Source organism: Meleagris gallopavo, chromosome 5, assembly GCF_905368555.1.
Source record: "Meleagris gallopavo chromosome 5, MGAL_WU_HG_1.1, whole genome shotgun sequence".
Taxonomy (NCBI): domain Eukaryota; kingdom Metazoa; phylum Chordata; class Aves; order Galliformes; family Phasianidae; genus Meleagris; species Meleagris gallopavo.
The window spans coordinates 28,613,768-28,629,467 of NC_139408.1; the positions used below are offsets into that span (position 1 = coordinate 28,613,768).

Consider the following 15,700-nt stretch of genomic DNA (forward strand, 5'->3'; position numbering starts at 1 on the left):
GTACAAACATTTTCTCAGGAACCACCTAAAAATTTCTTCCTGTCAATAAATGCAGCTATGTTCTTTTGATAAATAAAACATGGAAAGTTTTTCTGCCATGGAAAATAGCTCTGGATCTCCAAGTATACTGAATGACATTTCAATCTTGTTCACGTTTTGGTGATATCTAGAATTTGAATTTACTACCACTTGCTTATAATGGCATCATAGATTGGAATCTATTTACGTGCAGGCTGCCTCAAAAAGTATTCAGTTATTTTCTCAAGGAACATTAGATTGGCATTTGTCTTCTCGGAATCTATGAATTATGTATATCCTCTGTGCTCACTTGCAGAAAAGCCTACCGAGTCTTCCATCTCCCATGCTTGGCTATGATTACAAAGAACTTATGCTTCAAAATTTCATTAAATACTTCATATGCTGTAAACTACACAGAAATGTCCAGCACCAGGTACAAAAGCAGTAGTGGGGAATGTATATACAGAGTGGGTATCAGAGAATTTAGTTGGTTTTTGGGTAACTATCTGTTGCTGCTTCAATTGGTAAACATAGTAGAGCTTCAGATGCTTTTTTGTATGGTGGGCAGAGAGATGGAAGACAGCTACATCAGCTTGCACAGCTGTAGAAAAAGTTCTTGAACTAACAGTGATTTGCCCACATTCATCTAGAAGTTCATAGTATTATTAGTGTGATTTTGCATTCCTAGCATGGTATTGCTCACTATCACTTGTCTTCTTGCAATTTGAAATTCGAAAGCATTTGAAAATTGCTTTCCCCAATGCTACATAAATGTGTAACCCATACTCAAGCATTACTGTTAATTCAAGTGTCAATTTCTTTGCCTTCTGTTGGATGTTACAAAGTCTTCTCCCTGAAAAATGGCCTCAGTCACTGAAAAAATGTATTCTACTGTCAAGGAACAAAATATATTTGTTACTGCTAGTTGTGAATTAAATACAGAAAAATACAGGGTTTGTGTTTCAGCAGTAAATAGTAGAACTGAAGACTGCAGTATCAGGGTTTTTTTTATTCTTTAGGTATGTCTGGTCCCTGTTTTAAAAGCATCTGATGACAGGATGCTTTGCTTTATTTTCTGTTATTCCTTCTCACTGACAAATCATCTGGAGTATAACTTGAAGCAGCCTATGCTTGACTTACTGCCACTCTTTCGATTTCCTGAAAAAAAAGCAAACCAAAACCATGATGAGGACGAGCTCAGAACAGTGCAGGAAAGTAGAAAATGGAAAAGAAGCAGGAGTCAAAAGTGAGAAAAGGATGGAGAAGATAAACATACACCAAGAACCACAAAAGAAGGAAGACTGACCAGAGGCAACTGATCTTCAGACTTTTCTGATTACTTCTCTGTTCAGTTTACAAATAGTGGGGGAGTTTATTAGCGTTTATGCCCTGTGTTCCAAACGAGCCTTTTCTCAGTCTCTCCCGTGCTATTCTCCTACAGTTGCTCCTAAAAACTACTTCTCACCTACTCATCTCTAAGCAGAAATAATCTCTAGTCCTTGCTGAACACCCGAGAGGCGTAAAAAGTCTGTGCATAGCTAGTATCAGTTGACGTGATATGGGCATACCTCTCAGCTGGCTGGGGATATGTGAAGACCATTTCTGTTCACTACTGAAAGCTGATCAGCAAGCTGAGAAGTCAACACAGTCTGCAGGTTGGTGAGCTCAGGGAAGCAGATGCTGCTTTTGCCTCAATATGGCAAGCCCAGAAGCAAGTAATAGAATGCATACCAGGAGAGGTATCATCAGCAAATGAAGAAAAAGAGAAGAGACAAGTGCACAGTGGAAGAATTACATATTTGGAGGAAGGTGTAGTTCAAAATGAGGAAAAGACATAGGACAGGATTCGAGAAATGTGGAAGGTGAGAGAAAGGATAATCCAAAACTAGAGAAAAGGAATAGAAATCAGAGGAAAGATGAAAAGATATGAGTGACTGAGGAAAGGAACAATTAGACACAGGGGGGTGAATTAAAAAAAGACTGTTACAAAAAGAAAAGAGAGAACAATGGGAAATATTCTTAGCCACATGAAGGAATTGCAAGCAGCCCACAGCTAAAAAGAGAAGCACACAGTAGCATCATGTTCACAAAAAGTGAGGTTGATTGGACAAAAGATATCACTCAATCTTTCCTAACTTAGTAAAATGGAAAAGTCTGTGTAGTAAGCTTGTGAAAGCTTTTGTTCAAGAGACTAATTCACTCGTATGCAAAATGACCATGAGCTTAGACACAGGGTGCGGGGCATCAGCAAACTAAGAGCAACAGTCTTTGTTATTTCTTGGCAGGCATAGGTAACAGTGCATAATTACTGATAAGAAACTGGGAATTGTGAATATGGCAAGTGGTGAACAGTAAGAAAAGACTGTCTTTGAGATGCCTGCTTGTTGTAGCTGAATATTCTGTAGAGATTTATGCAGAAATGCAGAATGCCAAGAAGGACACTAATGCTAATCTCATTATGGTGTTGAAAAGATTACTCCAAAATAGGTCCACATCCTGCCAGGAACACACATTCATGGTTGAGGGTACTGCAAACACCCTGCCCGGAAGCAAATTTATGCTTTACCATGGGTTTTTGGGAAGCCTTATGACACATTGGAAGAGGAAATAGGGGCCAACATTATCTTTCTATTGCATAGAGCTTTCTTATCCTTCTCATTAGAGTGTATCTCATCTGATTTTTCAGTGATGTTGCACAGCTGACATCAGCCAAACAAGTCAAAGCTTTTCTAAAAGAAACCTGGCACTGAACCCTGCAAGGTAAGGTGTGTTCAGAACAGGGGTCTAGTAAAGAGTACTTTTTAAAAATATTATTTCACTTTTATACAAATGCTAATCTATTGGCAATACAAATGTAGAAAAAAATTGTTCTAAACAGCTCCCAGCTCATGAAGTTTAAGCTTGCCTCATCTATTATTGAAGTAGGAATAACACTGGGGAAATGGCCAAATATCAGAAAACCCATCATACCTGAAGGTTGCGGTGTTTTCTCTTTTTTTGGCTTCATTTTGTCTGTCCTAAAAATAAATAAATAAAAAGTTCAGGAAAAAACACAATGCTGTTGTAGATAACCAAGGGGATAACACTATTGCCAACTAACCCACAAAAACAAGCAAACAAACAAAAACGACAACAACAAAACTTACTTTAACAATCTTGTTATGTACCAGTATTAAATAGATGCTATTTTAAATTCTTTCTGTCTGCAGTAGAAATATCTATTGCTAAATGATGTGGTAAGCCTTGCTTTGAAGTAAGGGCACATGGAAGCTATCTTTCAAAAGAACCTGAACAGCTGAGAAGCCAGAGTATGGCTATTTGGAAACCCCACCCAATATTCTTGAGCTTCCCTAGCACATTTAAAACATCAGGAGAATTGCAGTCTGAAAAGGTGTTGCAATAATATATTTTCCAAAACCAAAACTGCAACACATTTTAATTTTCAAAGTTCAGCATCGAAAACCAAGTATACCAGAATCATTTCTCAACCATATTTACCTGCTCTTCCTTCTTTCTTTGCTTCTGCTGTTTATTGTATCCAGAGGATCTTTACTCTTTGATTGCATGGTGGTTTCTATCCTGGTTGCTTCCTGGGAGCTGTTGAAAGTTGCCCTTTCCCTTTCACTCTTTTCGGTGGGACCCACACTATCTGAGTTGGGAACTTGGTTGGAGGTTTGTTCAGTAACAGTTTCTTCCTCTGTTTTGGTGTTAGGCATGTTTTGAGAGTTGTTGCTCTAGACAGAAAAATGAAAGTTAAACAGATACAGCTGCAACAGACATTAAAAATGCTCCAGACAGCACTGATCAACACAACTGGAATTTGATGATAATTTCCTATATACCAGTCCTTTATATATTGAGTATTCAGCAAATAGCTGCCTTCTACCTTCTACCTTCTGGCTGTCCACTGTAGCATTTGCTTCAAGAATTTTCTTTTTCTGTCCTTTGAATAGATCAAATGTCCTTGCCCTCTTTGCTTATTTGTTATCAGCCTCTGTATAAGTCTCAGCTGTGTCGTGTCTTTCTTTTTCTGCTTTTTTTTTCCAATTACTTGTGGAATTGAGCCCCAAAGATCCATTTAAGAGCATACCCATAGCTGCAAGGAAAAACTAAACATAAAATTGAACTTTTTTTAGTCTGGTATTTGTAGGTCATTACAGTTTTATCAGGGCTAGGGTGTACCCAGCGTTTTCACTCCTTTTGCCCTCATTTTTTGCAGGGAGTTTACAAGAAGCCAGCTATTTCAAAAAACAGAACTGTAGATCCTTTAAAATGTATGAAAAGTTTGGCTTCAGAGAGACAATAAAGAATACTGATAGAAACTATACTTTCTAATTGTTCAGCTTGAAGATTTGATATCTGTTTGCCAAAGACTTACATTGTCTGGTGGCTTGTTGGGGCTGGGAGCTTTCTCATGACTCGTGCCAGAATCCTTACATATTATGTCAACGTTGGTATTGGTAGTATCTTTTGGACGTCTCAGGAGAGAGATTAGCTTCAACCAGTGGTGGAATAGTTGCTGTTGTTGGTCTGGTGGAGCACAGAGCTCTAGATAATAGGAACGGCCATTTATTAATTTTAACATGAGTTGTTTCTTATCTGTGCTGTGAACAGAGAGTTCTACAAACTTCAAGGGCAAGAACCTGAAAAAACAAGAAGATATTATGTCATCAGACTTGAAGATAGAATAAGACTACAAGCGAGAAACTGGAATAGGGAAAAGCTGCTGAGTAGATTTGGACATTCCTCTTTAGGTGACGCTGACTTTGGAAGAAATGCTGAGCGTCAGTGCACAGAATGGAGACAAAGAATGTCAGCTTCTTTACAATGTCTTTATTCCACTGCCTTTTTCCTTCACAAACCTGCACCTCCAATCTTTTCACCAGTTTTCAGTTTCTGATATGTTTAAAAAAAAAACTTATTAGGTATTTTCCAGTCATTTTCCATCTGTGTATATGTATATGGGTAGCACTGGCCTAAAATGATGACCAGAGCGAGGCCTAAATTTGTGTCTTTAAATTTCAGTGATAATCCTGACTTTACTGGGTTAGTGATGGAAGAAAGTGCAAATGTGAGATCTGTTCATAATCTGATACTTAAAAAGAGGAAAACACCACATGGAAGGGAGAAGCTCTTCAAAGACTTATTTAACCCTTTTCAATCTCACTCACCTGCTAAGTGCTAGCTGTTCCACTTGAGATGGATGCTCTGAGAATTTCTGGAGATTTGCCATTATTTCCTGTGGGGACACAGGCACCTTGTGTGCTAGCAGCATTCCACTGGGCATTGGTGAACGGGCAGCACAGATGCCGATGGTCACACAGGTTGGTCGATTGTGGAGATTAATCAATTCCCCTCTTTGGTTAATCTGAACAACAACAAAAATCAACATTCTCAGAGATATCAAAGATATTTCACAGTGATTCAGCCTAGGATTTCTAGAGCTTATGTAAAGAAATGCTGAGGAGAGAAGGGAACGTGGAATAATGAGATGGGTATATATATGAGTGAAAACAGGAAGAAATTTGAATCAGGATAAAGAAGGATCACTGGTTATTTTGTAGTCTCCATCATTAGGTATTTGACTGCTGAGGTAAGAAAAGACTTGTGGGCTACTATCTCAAATTAATTTCTGATTCTGATGACTCAATGTCTTTGTCAGAATTACTGTGATATTAATGAGACCTCATTTTGAGCCAGGATATTGATAGATGCTGTAAAAGTACAGGATGGAAAAAGATTACAGATAACTTACGTGTAAGACATGAAATGACAGGAAAAAGAAATGAGAAAATTCAAAGAAAAAAATTAATATGCATGCTCAAATCACATAGTATCTACCACTGTTAGAATTTGCTTTTGGTAGACATCAGAGAAAAAAAAACTGTGTTCTAAGAAGGAATTTGAGGGATAACATGTATTAAATTAGTGGATATTAGTAGAAGATCTTTCCAAGTGTGAGACATGCAATATGAAAAAATAGATCAAAGGCTATTATTTTTTACATCTAATGGGAATAAGTCAGTGATGAAGCTGTTTTTGCAGGCTGTTTGTTTATGGCAACAGCCTCCTTGAGAATAAATTGGGTCTCATAAATAAAGCAGGTCTCAATCAAATACCTTGAAAATAGAGACTTACAGCTAATTAGCATTCTGCACGTGTACCAACAATGCAAGATTGAGTTAATCAAGGCAAGAACAAAAGATGTTGCAGTTATCACAGTGAGGTGATGAAATCCTATTAAAAAGCTCTACTGATGTACATTTTACAAGTAGAACTCACATGTTTTAGATACACTGTGAATGTATTATTGTAGACTTGCAGACTGTTGCCAGGGTCATGAAGGGTTCTGAAAGGACAGAGGGAGTAGTGGGAAGATTACTGAGGAAGGTTGACTGCTCTTTAGGCTAGGTTGAACTAAATTTGATGGCTAAACAACCTTAATGAACTGGCACAGAACCAGAAAATTGCTAACACTGTCCTAGTAGTTCCTACAGGAAAAAGCAGGGACTGACAAAGAAGAATGAAAACATCATTCTTGGACGTCCTTTAATTTTCAGCTTAGCTGTTGCTGAGGTTCTAGACCATCATCTATAAAGTGAGAGCAAAATGATACTGTATGAGAAGAGAAACAGTATATCCGTGTCTTTATGTTTGTTTTAAATGAGAATATGTGTGGTGGGAATAAATGAATGAGGAAAAACTGTTCAGAAGAGGAAGGAAAAAAAAAAAGTAATTTATTTGATCAATTTTACATTGAGCATGCAAAAAAAAAAATCATTTAAATTATTTATTTTTACCTGAACAAACCTGCTTTCAAGCATGGGAGCAGAGGCAAAAAGAGCATATTCTCCTTGGTTAAGAAGTTTCTTGAGGTCACCCATGATGGATTTCTTACTTGGCATAATCTTTTTAGAGTCAAACTCACTACTTATTTTGCCTGTCCACAAAACAAAAATAAATATACATGTTAGAAGGAAAAGAAATAGGAAAGTTTTTAAATTGGGATTATAAAAATAAATAAATACAGCATTTTATTATACTGCTAAAACTCAGAACATTTCCCTTATGCACACTCATTTTTATGAACATACAATTTTAAGTGCAAAGGGAAACTTAATAGGGCTTTTTTCACAGTTCTATACTTTTTTTTTTTTTTTTTTACCCTTTTTTCTCATGGTGGTTTTTTTTGTTTGTTTGTTTTTTGTTTTTTTCCAACGTGAATAGTGACATATTTTGCAAGTGATAGAAATCTTTGAGCTGTTCTCAGTGGTGGTTTGGTATGGTGACTTCTATCTTCGTGTCTCATGGATCACGTATGTGTTTATTGGGAGTCAAGAATATAGAGATGATGTGAAGTTAAAATTCTCTAGCAGTTAACTGAATGAACTCTGTGAACATAATATTAATAGCTTCACAAGGTGTTGGGAGTGGGGGAAAGTCAAGGTATTTCATTAATGACATTTCCTAAATCTTTATTGGAGAGTTAACAAGCTATTATCCCAAGCAGATACCAAACTCAAATGATTTGTTGAAGACTGCGCAGTATGTAACAGAATGTCAATAAGAATAGAAAATCCCTACTCTGTATTTTTGGGAAAAAAACCCTCAAAAAACAAAAACCAAAAGAACCCACAAAAACAGATGTAGTTGACTTCTACTTCCCTTTCATACCTTGTTTCACTCACAGAAATCCATTGCTTAGCTGGAGGAGTATACCTACAGAAAGAGAGGACAAGAGTACGGTAATCCCTTCTGCGGAGCCCAGTGGAATTCTCCCAGCACTAGAAACCCATCATTAGTGGCATCACAATGCATCACTAGGTTTGTGTTCTCAACAGTCCTGGCAGCAATTATGTTTATTGGTTAAGTAAGGGCATAGTGATAACAGCGTGTATTTCCTTGTAACACAAACACACTATCTAGGTACTCCTGCTCCAGCAAGGGGATTCAACTAGATGATCTTTCAAGGTCCATTCCAATCCCTGGCATTCTGTGGTGCTGTGATTCTGTGATATCACCACAGATTTTTGCATTGATACAGTCCTCAGAGCAGGCTACCAGGGGGAAGAACAAGACAAAACCTATGACAGATGATGAGCTTGGAGCCATGTCTAACCTTAACAGAAATATTGCTCTCAACAGCTAAGGCAATCTTTCAAACCTACAGGATCCAAAAAGAATAAACCGAACAGGATCGGTGGTAAAAGAACCCACTAAAGGACCCAAGCAAGACAAGGCAAAATGAAATGAGACAAGGCGAGGAATGAAATCCCAAGCCCATCTTACGTCTCCATCCTAGGATTCAAGTCAGCAGGAAGAACAAGAGGAGATAAAACTAGATACAGGACTGTAATACATGCTCAAGGACATCTGTCCTAGAGTCAGGAATAGATACAAACACACCCATAACCCAGCTCGGAGGAAGAGTAGGGACACAGGCCAAAAGCTTCCCTGCAGCTCCCAGATGAGAGATAGTGTTGTGTGAGAGAAGAGGGGCGGAGGGGAGTGGAGGTACCAGGTGAGGCTTGTCAGAGCAGTTAAAGTCTGTTGGTGCACTCTGGAACCTGGCACAGGCCCAGGATGTTAATGAGCCAGTTTAAAGTGGTATGGATATTCAGATGTTTTGCTCTTGTTTGTAGATTTCAGCTTCTATAACCTTTCATTACAATCAGCTCTTGATGTTAACCTTTTTTTTTTTTTTTTTTTTTTTTCCCCACCCTAATGTGATAACACCTGTTTCAACTGAGTCTGGTGCTTTGACAAGGTTTTGGGTCATGAGTGATTATCAGGCTGGCTGAAGGAGTATTGATGTTCTGAAATAGGAATTATGTTGTCTGACAGTTTGAAGATCTATTGTGTATTGCAGTCTTCTTTGTGTAGGTACATATTCACTCTTTCCTTAAGTAAAAGCCCCCAAGACAGTTTGTCTGATTGTACTATGCACTAACCCAGCAGCGTCCAGCAAAAATGGTTTTTGTTCTCTCCACTGCACAGCTCCAATCCAGTGTTAAAGTCAATTATGCTTTTCTTTCCCAGGTGGATTTTAGTTGTGTAGTGGACATAGACAGAGACAGATAAATAGTGTTGGTATATCAACAGCAACAAGAATAAATAGTTTTTCCAAAACTAAATTACCTTTTTCTCTTTAGCCAATGGAAATGTGATTCTAATCATGAGAACAAGTGAACAGCAGAGCTGGAGGAGACTGACTCAGCAGACAAATGTTCATAGTGTTTACCTGAACCAGAGAAGCTGCAAGTCCTGTCCACCCCCCCCACATACATGTGTACACTTAGCTAGCTCTTTTCTGGAATACAGAGTATAAGCACTATGAGAGTCAGAGCTAAGACTATGTTAGGAAGCAGTAGAGTAATTCCTTAGCCATTTGGCGTTTGGCTATTGCAAATGGTGTTGCTATTTTTCAGGATAAATTCTGTATAGTTTTTGGGAGTGTGAGATGTAGAGTGAGAAGCTTCTGCAGCTCTGTGTTGCTGGCTCCCAACAATAAGATCAAGCATAAATACCCAGCCTGCCCTGTAGCTAGCCCTTGGATCCCAGTCTCTCAAGTTGATTGGCACATGGACATATGAGATGCTGAGGCTGTAGCCCCTCCTCTGTTGGTACGTACTCCTCACTCATGCCCATACACCCACACCCACACCATACCTCTCACTTGCCCGCAGATCCCATGATCTCTCTAGGAGCCACCTGGGACTCCCCCGCTCCCTCAGTAGCTCTCTCTTGGCATGGTTTCACTCCTTATTCACCCAGGAAAAGAAATGACATTGAGTAAGACATGGCAGTGTGTAGACAAGGCGCAGGGCATGGCCAGACAAGTGTATCTGTTTGTACTTGGCAGGTTTATTTATTCCTTCATCTCTTTATTTTCCTTCATCTGTTCCTCCTCAAAAATTGCTACACCAATCCCTTTCACCACCTCTGGTTCCTCCCCAAAACACATAAAAAATCTTGTGCAATCCTAAAATGATCTCCACTTCTTCAATAAGGTGTTCTAGCCTCCAGGTAGTCTGACGAGTGATCATAGGAGCCCTTCCATTACCTCATGTTGATGGGTTTCACATATGGACAAGCCCTCCTGTTACAGCCCTTAATTTGGGTTCCCTCATGCCCCGTACTCCTCTGGACTTGAGGAAATGAGTTGTTGAAATGCCAAAGGTTCCTGCGATGGGCCTGGGATTGCTGAGGCAGTGCGTTATTTGGATTCTCTTATGTACCATTTCTGTTCTCTTTCGTATTTGTGCTTTCCATCATCCACCCTAACAAAGGACTAATATTTTCATTATTTTGCTTTAATCTAATACTATCCACCACCTCTAAGAAAAACTCCAGCTGATGGAGAAAGCTGCAGCATGACTCCCTAGCAACACAGCCTGCCAAAAACATACTAAATCCTGTCTTCTGCTTTGTTCAGTGGCTTTTTATAGCACATTGGGAAAACTGGTTGGATTTGGCCAGTAGGATATAAATTACGGAAAGCCACTCATGGATGTACACTGCTAACTAACCTTGTATTAAACTGACTTCAAATAGCATTGCATCTGTTTGAGCCTCTTTCCCCTTTCCCCTGAAAGGCTGGTGGGTGAGTCACATTCAGGTCATTTTTATTCTCTCTATTCAATGCCTTTTGTGATGATCAGCTGCCTAGTGTTGGCCCAAAGGGCTGTGCTTTCAGAAAGGCACAGTATACCACAACCAACTGCTCCTGTTTGTTCTTCTGCAGGTTCCTGTGTGTGAATCCCTCTGAGCACAGCATGCTCACTGACCAGCAGGCATCCCAGGAGATTCCCCAGCAGTACTTATTGTGGAGCTACATGTTGCAGGAACTTCATGCAAAGACAGGATAGATATAGCAAAAATATTAAGCCCCATTTTTTACTTTGCAGTTTCTTCATATATGGATGAGGGTAGTCTTGTCTCAGGTGGAATTTATCAGGTCAGTTGGCAGTTCTCCAGAGTAATGTGAGAGCATCCTTAACTGGAGCATGGAGGCTGTCATGCCAGTGGGAAGTTCAGCTGGTAATAAACCATAGTAAAAGATCAGGCATAATAAGGAAAAGCATCAATAGTATAGCACAGCTGCCAAATCACCAAAGCAGGGCTTTTCACACTGGATAGAACAGATCCTCATCTGTGATAATTGGTGTTATCTCTGTTGTCTGGCACCTCAAAATGTCCTCAGGATTTTGGCAAAGGCTTTGATAATGGCAGCCTGGTAGCTGCTTGTGTTTGTATTGCTTGTACATGCTCCAGGTAACAAGTATGCTTATAGGTGTCCTTTTGTCAAGATGCTGCTGTAAGTTTTCCTGAGCTCCTTATCTCCCATGAAAGAGAAAAGGTTAGGAAGTAGCAAATATGGATTGAAATATCTCCTGTCCTACTTCTACTTTTGTGGTGCAGAACTTCCTGGGAGAAGTAGTCTAGAAGATTTCAGCTAATAAAGATATTTAAAAATATATTAAAATATATTAGAAAAGGGACAAACGGTGAACTGATAGAGACTGCTGACGATATTAACATGTTTGCAATGTTGAAGACAAAGAAAGCTACAAAGAACTACAGATGCATTGCTCAACATTGAGTGGAAGTGTGTTGAAATAGTTGAGGTTATCAACACAGACAAAAGTAAAATGATGCATATGAGGAAGATGTTTTCCTTAGCTATCATCTACAATTACTTTTTTCTAGGTTGACCACATCTAATTAAGAATGAGACTTTAGGGTTACCTTTATTTTAAGATCTGTAAAAACATGTTGGTCAGAAACACTGAAAAACAGTATAATTAAATATTAGGAAATAGAGAAGGATGTAAGTTGTTAGGCTTTTATAAAAGACAGTTATGCCTTTTAATTCTGCATGCAGTTCTGGTCTTCTTGTCTCAGAGACTATAGTGAAGCTGAAGAAGGTCCAAAGAGGTGCAACAAGAAGCATCCAATTCGTGGGTCCTTTAAGATGGAGTGCTGACCACACACAAAGGGCAGACTCTTTAGATTTGGACTCTTAATCCAGTCAAAAGTTATTTACAGAAATATGGGTGGCAAAGTGAGAGTGGCTTCTTATTCCACACTCCAACATGAAAGCTAAGAGACATCAAAGGAAAGTAGGAGATGGCAGATTCAGAACAAAACGGAGACGATGCTTCATATTGTTAAGCTGTGGTAATTCTTGTAACAAACACTGGATACTGGGGGAATATTTGGAGGATGTATCATTATAAATCTGCAGCGAATTTATACTCTCTTCCTAAAATATGACCTCTTAGATAATTTTTTTTTTTTCAGGGAAATATTTGTTTTATTATTATTATTATTATTATTATTATTATTATTATTATTTTCCTAAAGGCTCACAGGTGATGCAGTACAGGAGTTTCTGGCTGTATGTTGCCTTCCTCTTGGCAGCTTCTTGAGTTTGTCACACAAAAGCTGCCTTTTCCTGCTGGAGCCAGCCGTTGCCAGTGTTGGAAGTTGTGTCTGCAAATATCTTGGCTGGCTTCTCCTGGCTTAGTGCCCAGTTTGCACATTGCTGCAAAGTGGGGTCCCTGTGAGGAAGCCAAATAGCTTGTTTCAGAATGATGAAGCGATTGATCACTTGGCCACAGCAGACAAACATCCTGGTTAGGAAACGCTCGTCAAACTGGTAACACTACACTGCTTTTGAAAAGCTTTATGTCCTTGGTGTTCTTGATCTCATTTGTCCTGCTGATCTTTTAGATATCTGTTTGGTAATGGCATCCCACCAGTGCACCTTAGGATACTGTAAAATCCACAAAGAGAAAGTCAGGCACAGATGGAGGCCACTTTGCATGCTTTCTTCTTAGTTGAGTGGGACAGTTTTCTGGTGTTCTCCTGACTGGTAACACAATTTAATCATGATCAGACTATTTCATCTCACTCCAGTTTCTCTTATGCCCATTCCTCTCTTTTAAGACGTTTTCACATTCAGCTAGCTCTTGGACAATATAACTGCTTCTTATAGACACAAGTGCTTCAGGGTACGATTCTTACAATCCATCATTGTTCACTACAAAGAGTAAATCAGGGTTTTTGAAACCATACCCTGTTTATAAGGTAGTTTTCACATGGCTATACAATTGTCTTCCAGAAAACTCTCCTCGTATACTTTTCTTGAAGTTACTTTAATTTTAGTTTCAAATCAATGGTTATCAGGATCATGCTAGTGCATTTACTTTCTCTGGTATATTCAGATTAATTGCGGAGTTACTGGTATACAACCAATCCTCAGTTTTGCTTGTAGTTAATTCTGCAAAAATTAAGTTTGTTGTCTGCATTTTCAAATTGAAGTTGGATCCATGCAAATGCATGTTTTTGCATAAAAACAGAGCATGCTGGATGTCTTCGTGCAGTGCTGTGCTGAGCAAGTAACCCCAGCCAGACCAGTTTGCCAGCTAGAGCCACTGAGCATGTGTGCACTGCTCTCAGAAGGCTTTCTATTCTAAGAGTTTTGTCAGCTTGTGTGCAATATGGCACGAATGCACAGGGCAAGTCTTACTCTAATGCTGAATATGAGTCACTAAGCCCTTTTCAGAACACATACAGCTGGCAGCATATCATGATGCTGTAACATTTGTAAACCCCACAGGCTTTTGAATTAGCCAGGAAGTGTCTCTATTTTCATACACATTTTAAATCTGCCATGGGGACTCACCTTTTGGGTGGAGGCTGGGATATACTTAATAGAAAACAAAGATTAATTCTGAAGAATTCACAGCAGAAAAAAAAAAATCCACAAAAGAAAACAGAAGAAACAACCATGTGACTTCTTCACTCTGAGTAAATATAGAAGTTAAGCTACTGGATCATGTTGAAGGGGTGTAAATTCTGTGGTTTTTGTCCGGATAGCTTTAGTATGGTGAAGGGGTTTGCCAAACCATTCAGTACAGTTACTGGAGATCATGTTCTTCAATATGAGGTTAAAGCACTTAATTGCAACCTTCTGACCAAATACTGCTGTGGGAAACTGTACCTTGTCTCTACTCCACAGATTGCTGCTTTGACTACCATCATTTGCTGCACATCTCCCCACAACAACCCCCCCTTTTTTTTTCTTCTCTAGTTGTGACTTTTATCGGTGCTTTCTCTGACTATATGCATAAATGTCCTTTCTCTTCTAACCTGGAATGCTAAAACTTCCTTTAATTTTTTTTTTTAATGGGAATAAAGCCAATTGACTTCAGCTAGTTGGCTAGTTTAGCAAAGAAACTACCAAATTTTTGGAAAGTGTCAGCATAAATGATAATTTATATAAATAATATAATATAACTTATATAAATGATAATTTTCATTTTGGGAAAACTTTGTGCATGAGCACTTAACACTTAACTTTTCTGTTCTTACTTTTTTGTTAGTTAAGAAGACTGTAAGGATTGTTACATACCAGACCAATCTACTGGCTGGCTTTATAGCCTGAATTGGTTTCTGACTCCTCACTTAATACTCTCCCACATAGCTCCTAATGGGAACCAATACTCCTTTTTGCTATCTGACCATTCTTCTTTCTGCACTTGTCTTCTCTTTGTAAAGTGCAAATACAGTTACCTGGAAACACCTCAGTGCTCTTGTGATGTAAGCAAACACACCTGTGGTATGTTTCTCTTTTAGTGTATTTTTCTTAACCAACACAAAACCTCACAAGCCGTTCATCTGACAATGCTGGGCTTAAGAAGCAAAGTACTGGAAGATAATGGAGGGCCATAGAAATGCTAGGCCATCTTCGCCTTGTATCTGGTATCCAAATTAAGATGTCACGTTGTCAAATCTTAGCTCCCAGATGTAGTCCCTGCCCTGCAAGTGCTGTCAGAAGAAAGCCTAGGGAGTTTTCCCAAACAGGATGTGGGCCAGCCCTTAACACTGCTACTGTACCAGCTTCTGTCAACTTATGTGGTCAGCACAGGGTATGTGTAGGCTGCCTGCAGCTTAGGGGCCATCTTAGTGTCCATGAGGCAAGTAGCACCACATCTGGATTGAGACTTGTCAAAAGAGATGAGCTTTAATACTCAGAGCAGCAGGATGAGGAGGACAAAGATAGAACTGCAAGGTGATTCCAGTTGTATGTTGTCCTTAAGTGCTGTTTATGTTGCAGTATAATTTAAGTGCAATCCTTCAGCTCCAGAGTCACAAAAAGCTGAAGATTCTGTGCTAATTAGTAATTTCTGGAGTCACACAGCTCTCTAATAACTACCTAGAGATCAAAGACATTTCATGTCTAGCACATTTTAATATCAAGAAAGAATTAATGTTGTAATTTCCATAATTAAAGGTCTTGAAATTAGTATTTATAAAAGGCCAATTTTTGTATGATGTTTCCTATCTAAGAGTATAATCAAAGTTCTGGTAGCTGGTAGGTCACTGTAGGATTTCCCCAGCTGGATGGCAGGGACTCACAGGACCCACTGCCTGTGTTTCTACATATGATAGTTCCCATGTATGGGTGATGAAGAAAATAATGTGAAAAGAAGAAAACTACAAACACAGTTTGTGGGAAAAAGAAAAAAAAAAAAAGAAATTGTAAAGCTCATTTTCTTACACAGAAGTTTGAATACTGGTCAGAGAGCATTACAAAATACATTAGGATGGCTAAGAGTTTATGCTGTCTGTGAGTTGAAATAAAAATCTTGACTGTTTTAAAATCTACATGCTT

General features: G+C 38.9%; 1 protein-coding gene across 1 annotated transcript; it reads right to left on the reverse strand.

The window, feature by feature from the left end:
- Positions 1 to 1,007: 1,007 nt before the first annotated feature.
- GARIN2 (golgi associated RAB2 interactor family member 2) lies at positions 1,008 to 9,797 on the reverse strand. The gene is made up of 8 exons (XM_085223812.1): positions 9,688 to 9,797; positions 7,693 to 7,737; positions 6,819 to 6,958; positions 5,190 to 5,386; positions 4,397 to 4,661; positions 3,517 to 3,752; positions 2,989 to 3,035; positions 1,008 to 1,176 (listed from the first exon to the last, which is right to left on the reverse strand). The coding sequence occupies exons 3-8, from the start codon at positions 6,921 to 6,923 to the stop codon at positions 1,118 to 1,120; spliced, it is 909 nt and encodes a 302-aa protein (XP_085079938.1). The 5' UTR covers positions 6,924 to 6,958; positions 7,693 to 7,737; positions 9,688 to 9,797; the 3' UTR covers positions 1,008 to 1,117.
- Positions 9,798 to 15,700: the final 5,903 nt, after the last annotated feature.